Source organism: Rattus rattus, chromosome 1, assembly GCF_011064425.1.
Source record: "Rattus rattus isolate New Zealand chromosome 1, Rrattus_CSIRO_v1, whole genome shotgun sequence".
NCBI classification, from domain to species: Eukaryota; Metazoa; Chordata; class Mammalia; order Rodentia; family Muridae; genus Rattus; species Rattus rattus.
This window is the reverse complement of record NC_046154.1, coordinates 158,926,630-158,932,350: the sequence shown is the minus strand read 5'-3', so window position 1 is coordinate 158,932,350 and position 5,721 is coordinate 158,926,630. Positions and strand designations below refer to the sequence as shown.

At 45.7% G+C, this 5,721-nt stretch overlaps 1 protein-coding gene across 1 annotated transcript; it reads right to left on the bottom strand.

The window, feature by feature from the left end:
• Nucleotides 1-264: 264 nt before the first annotated feature.
• Nfilz (NFIL3 like basic leucine zipper) lies at nucleotides 265-1,104 on the bottom strand. Its single transcript, XM_032911616.1, has one exon. It carries the CDS (start codon nucleotides 1,102-1,104, stop codon nucleotides 265-267), a length of 840 nt encoding a protein of 279 aa, XP_032767507.1.
• Between the last annotated feature and the right edge of the window lie 4,617 nt (nucleotides 1,105-5,721).

The following is a 5,721-nucleotide window of genomic DNA, read 5'->3' as shown; positions in this document are numbered from 1 at the left end:
CAGATTTTAGGGGAAAGTAAAAAACTATAATATTATCCAATATGAGACCTCATCCCCTCTCTTCTTAGAGCTCAAGTCTAGGCTCCAGAAGATGGACCCACCCAGTGAGGGCAACTTCCTGCATGATTGGTCCAATCCTAGTAACCAGTCAGTTAAGCCACCCATCCCTTATAGAAATCTGTGTTCAATTCTAATCATCCCTTTGCAAGTCTGGGTCTGACCAGAGGCAGCTCTCAGGGGGCTTCCCTGGCAAACTTCCCAACCTCAGCATAACAGGCTTGAGACTTGGGATTTGATGCGCAGCTTGTGAGGCAGGGAAATCTGAGCCAGACCCTCAGACCTGTTACCTGGGACGGGGCAGGTCATACTAGGAGAAAATCCCATTGAACTCTCAGAGGATGCCATTGATATACCTGAATACCCTGGGGCATGAGATCCAGTGGGCACAGGTGACCACAGGCCACAACAAGTCTTTAGCTCTGGTCTTGTTCCCACATGCCTATCTAGGAAATGACAACCAAAGACAGTATCTGGGAAGGCAGTGTGAAAGGCCCTGTCAACTATCCGGTGGGACAGGGGCTCTGACTCCTGCAAGAACCTGGGGGAAGCAGCTAAGCCAGGACACCCTTGAGCCACCAGGCAGCCTGAGCAGCCTGAGCAGCCTGGAATCCCAGAATCCACCGAATATGGTTTGAACAGACAACCATGGCCACCAGGCAAAGGCAAGAATGAGTCAGCCCCTGAATGGGACTCCCCAGTCCAGGAAGATTTCCAGAGCAAGGCTTGCAAGGGCAACATCCGGGAACCACACATGGATGGTAACAAGCCAAACTGATGTTTGAGCGCTTGCAGTTCAGCCCGTAGTACAGCATTCTCCTCCAGCAGCATGGCCAGCCTGCCTTCAGTAGCCACATCATTGAGACGTCGCTTTTCTCGAGACCGCTTGGCTGCCTCGTTGTTCTTTCTCCGTTTCTCCCAGTAAACTGTGTCCTTCTTCTCTTCCGGCATGAACTCCCTTTGCCGGCGTGTGGTTGGACCCCTGCGAGTGCCCCAAAACACTTTGCTGGGTCCCTGATTGGGTATGCTCAAGCCATCCACATTCATAGCTGCCTCGGTACCTAGAAAAGATTTTTTTAAAAGGTCTTGGACTAGAGACAGGAGGCTGACTCAAATGACTGCCATCCCTCTAATTGGTTCTGTGTCTACCAGCTCCACTGAATGGTCAGATGGAGCTCGGATTGGGCTGGGAACAAGGATCGATCAACAGAGGGATTTAATAAGGAGAAAGAAGCTTGGGAGAGGGGTGTCTAATGAGGCTGAGTCTGATTATGGTTAATAACACCTCAGTCATAGTAGAGATATGTTTGAGAGCTGCTTCTTCTGAGGACACAAGTTCCCTCCAAAGTGTTTTTCTTACCCCTGGGAAGATCAGTCTAGATAGGAACTTGGTAATAATCCCAGATCCAGAGGAAGACAGGAGGAAGGATGTACCTAGAAAGAGAGAACTTGTGACCACAGAGTTCCACTAGCCAAACTGAGGCTCAGAAAAATCAGGTGGTAGGGGCTGAGGGGCTGGCAATGCAGTTAAAGAGTTTGTCATGAGGCTAGCTTAGATGAGCCCCTGAGATACGTTGGGTAGGCCCAAGCAATACACATTCATAGCTGTCTCAGCACCAGAAACAGGAGTCTGACCCAAATGAGACCATGAGAGCAAGTGTGAGGATTCAAAAAGAACAGTAGCACATGTGTTTAATCCTAGTACTTCTGTGGCAATAGGAAACAAAAGAATTCCTGGATGCTCCCAGGCCAGCTAGCCTAACAGACACAGGGGCAGAATGAAAAGACCCTGTCTCAAACAAGATGAGGACCAGTACTCAAGTCAGACCACTTCTCTCCACAAATGCGTCATGGCACCTCTCTCTCTCTCTCTCTCTCTCTCTCTCTCTCTCTCTCTCTCTCTCTCTCTCTCTCTCACACACACACACACACACACACACATGCATGCATGTACACATGCACGCACGCACAATCATATACACCAAAAACAACACATTAAAACTAAAATAATAAAATCACCTGGATGGTACCCAGATTATAACTCAGAATCCATGGCCATAATTTCACACCTGTCTGTCTACCCATCCAACCACCTGTCTGTCCATCAGGTCCACCCAAGACAACTGTCCACTCGTTACCCATCACCTCCCTTGTCTACTCACCACCTCACCACCTCCCATCCATCTCACCACCAGTTTAACACCCAGCCATTGTGCCTGCCACTTTTTCACTTGTTCACAAACCCTGTACATCTTTTGTGGCCTGAAGGCACCCCTGAATTTCCTTGTGTTTGGAATCTATGTATGCATCTGTCTGGTGAGTATATGAACACACCTGCACATCCACATGGGGACCAGAAGGTATCACACATCTTCTTCCATCACTCCCCAACTATTCCTCTGAGATAGGATCTCTCCCTGAACTTGGGGCAGGTGTCTCTGATAGACTGAAAGCCAACCCTAGAACCCACAGGCTGGAAGAAGATAAACCAACGCCTATCAGCTGTCCTATGACCCCCACATGTGCACTGTGGCATGTGCACGAACACACAAATAAACAGACATATTAACATTTTTTAAGAAAAAGGAAGGTGTTGGGCAGTGCATGCCTTTAATCCCAGCACTCAGAAGGCAGAGTTAGGCAGATCTCTGTGAGTTCAAGGCCAGTCTATCTACTAAGCAAGTATAAGACAGCCAGGGCTCTGTTATACAGAGAGAGAGAGAGAGAGAGAGAGAGAGAGAGAGAGAGAGAGAGAGAGAGAGAGCGCATTATCTTGGTGTGCACTTATACTCCCAGCATCTTTGGAAACTGAGGTGGGAAGATCATTTCAGCCCTGGAATTTTAATCCAAAACATCATAGCCAAAACAACATATCAAAAACATAATAGCCAGTGTTGTGGCACGCAGTATGACCGTAACTCCCACACTTGGAAGGAGGCCAAGGTAGGCAGATGATGCATTTGAGGACAGCATGATTAGCAGCATAGTGAGATATTGCTTCAAATAATATTAGTAGAAAACAAAGAGGGAAGGTGGAAGAGAAAAGAGAGGAGGAAGAAGGAGGAGGAAGGGGAGGTGGGAAGTGGAAGGAAGGAGGAAGAAAGAAGATGGGAGAAGGAAGAAGGAAGAAGGAAAAGCAAAGGAGGAAAGAAAGGAAGAGTAGGAGAAGGAAGGGAAGATGAAGGGAAAGGGAAGAAGGAAGAGAAAAGGAAGAAAAAAGGGAAATAATCAGGAAAGGGCAGAAAGAAAGGGAGGGAAGGAAAGAAGTTTCAAAGTATAAAAGGCAGCCATATCCAGCACATGCCCATACAACGCTGAGCAGGAAAAGATAGTCAAACAGAAGACAAGTCAGGCCAAGCTGAGCTGAACAGTGGGCTCTCATGCAAGCCCGTGAGGCAGGCCAGAGCTCCACCTCCCTACATGAATGCCTTCTGACTGGGGTTTGGTCTGAGCCCTCAACCACTGGTCCCTCCACCTCCACAGGAACCCAGATGTGGGCAGCAGATAGCTAGACTCCTGTGCTTCTTTAGAGAAGATGCAGTGTGGGTTGGGCCTTCCTGTGGTCATAGCAGAGGAACTAACAGAGAAAGAGAGTGAGGTCACTCCTAGTGAAGGGGCCAAGGCAGGACAAGGAAACAGGAAAAGGGAACTCCACAGAACTCCACTCTGGTCTCCACAGCCTCTCTTGGTTGCAAACAAGCAAACCGCTGCTTGGTTTCCTGGAGTATCAGGAATCTTCTTCCCTCCAGAAGCAGACTTCCAGGCTAGGCACACTCCCAGCAAACAGAATATTTTGCTATGCTAAATCTACCTTCACTAATGGGCTTGTATCTTAGTGACAGACTGCTTACCCAGCATACGACATAAATGGAAAACCCACAACTATAATTCCAACACTCAGGAGGTAAGAATATGAAGCCAGCCTCAATCATAACAAGTTCAAGGACAGTCTGCAGCCACAGCGGAAGGAAAAAGAGTAGAGTAAAATGATGCTCACCAGAATCTAGAATGAGGGAGGATTAAGAAATGAGGGTTAACAGGTTAGGGACTGTACTAACTTTGAATGAACTTTACAATGAAGGCATTAAATGGCTCAAAAAGTCAAAACTGATGATACCAGCCCTTCAACAAGAACAGAGGCAGGTATAAAAGAATCAGTAGGAGCTCTGATATTAGATAGATAGATAGATAGATAGATAGATAGATAGATAGATAGATAGATAGATAGATAGATAGATAGATAGATACATAGATACATAGATACATAGATACATAGATAGATAGATAGGTAGGTAGGTAGGTAGATAGATAGATAGATAGATAGATAGATAGATAGATAGATAGATAGATAGATAGACAGACAGATAGATAGAATCAATAGATAAAGGCTGGCTGGCAAGATGACTCAGAAGATGAAGGCACTTGCCACCAAGTCTGATGACCTGAGTTCAATCCCCAAGAGTGCAAGGAGAGAACTGACTCTCACAAGTAACACATGCATACTGTAGTGCACATGTGTGTGTGTGCATACATTTAAGTATGCATTGCATTCACACATGTATACATTAAATAAATGTAATTTTATATTTTAAGTATACCAGAATGTTCTACATAAAATCAGGGTAGCTGGGAGGTGGTACATGCCTTTAATCCCAGCACTCAGGAGGCAGAGGTAGGTGGGTCTCTGAGCTTGAAGCCAGCCTGGTCTACCAAGTGAGTTCCAGGACAGCTAGGGCTGTACAGAGAAACGCTGCCTGGGAAGAAACAGAAAGGTAAGGCAGTAGTAGTGAGTACTACTGAATTGGTAGTAAGTATAAGTAATTGAATGTTCACCAGAGATGCTTAGCAGAGAAGTATTTCAAAACAACTAGTAGAAAGGATTTTAAATGTTCAGAACACAAAGAAAGAAGGAATATAGAGCCAGAGCTGTTTCTTTGTGAGTAGGTCTGAAAACCTGAGTTCAAATCTCAGGAAAGCTAGGTATACATACACACATAACCCCACACGGGATGAAGGTAAGAGGCTTGCTGGGGCTTGCTAGCTCTGAGCCTATGTCTAGGTTCAGTGACAGCTTCTGTCTCAAAGGAAGAAGGCAGGGAAGAGCGGAGGACACCCAGCATCCTCCAGACTCTCCCACATGCATCTATGCACATACCACACACATGTGCACACTGCACATGGGTGTGACAGTATCCCTGAACAGATCAATACTCAATATGATGTATGACTCAGTGGTAAAGGGACTTGCTGCCAAGCCTGATGGCGTGAGTTCGATCCCCGAAGCCCACATGGTAGGAGAGAACCAACTCCCACAAGTTGTCCTCTGATTTCCACACACATGCTGTGGCATACATGTACACAAGCACACACACACTAAATATGATTTTTAAAAGTATAGCATACTCTACAAATATGTGTAATTATTATTATACATAACATACTTACATAGGTATTTAAATTTTCTTTTTTAAATATCTTATTACCATCTCATTGTTTAATGTGTATGGGTGTTTCGACTACATGTATGTCTGTGTATTCTATGTATCTATCCCTGGTGTGCGTGAATGCTAGAAAAGAGCACTGGATCAACTAGAATTGGAGTTACAGTTTGGTTATGAGTTGCCATTTGAATGCTGGGAATTGAACCTAGATTAGTAGAAGAGT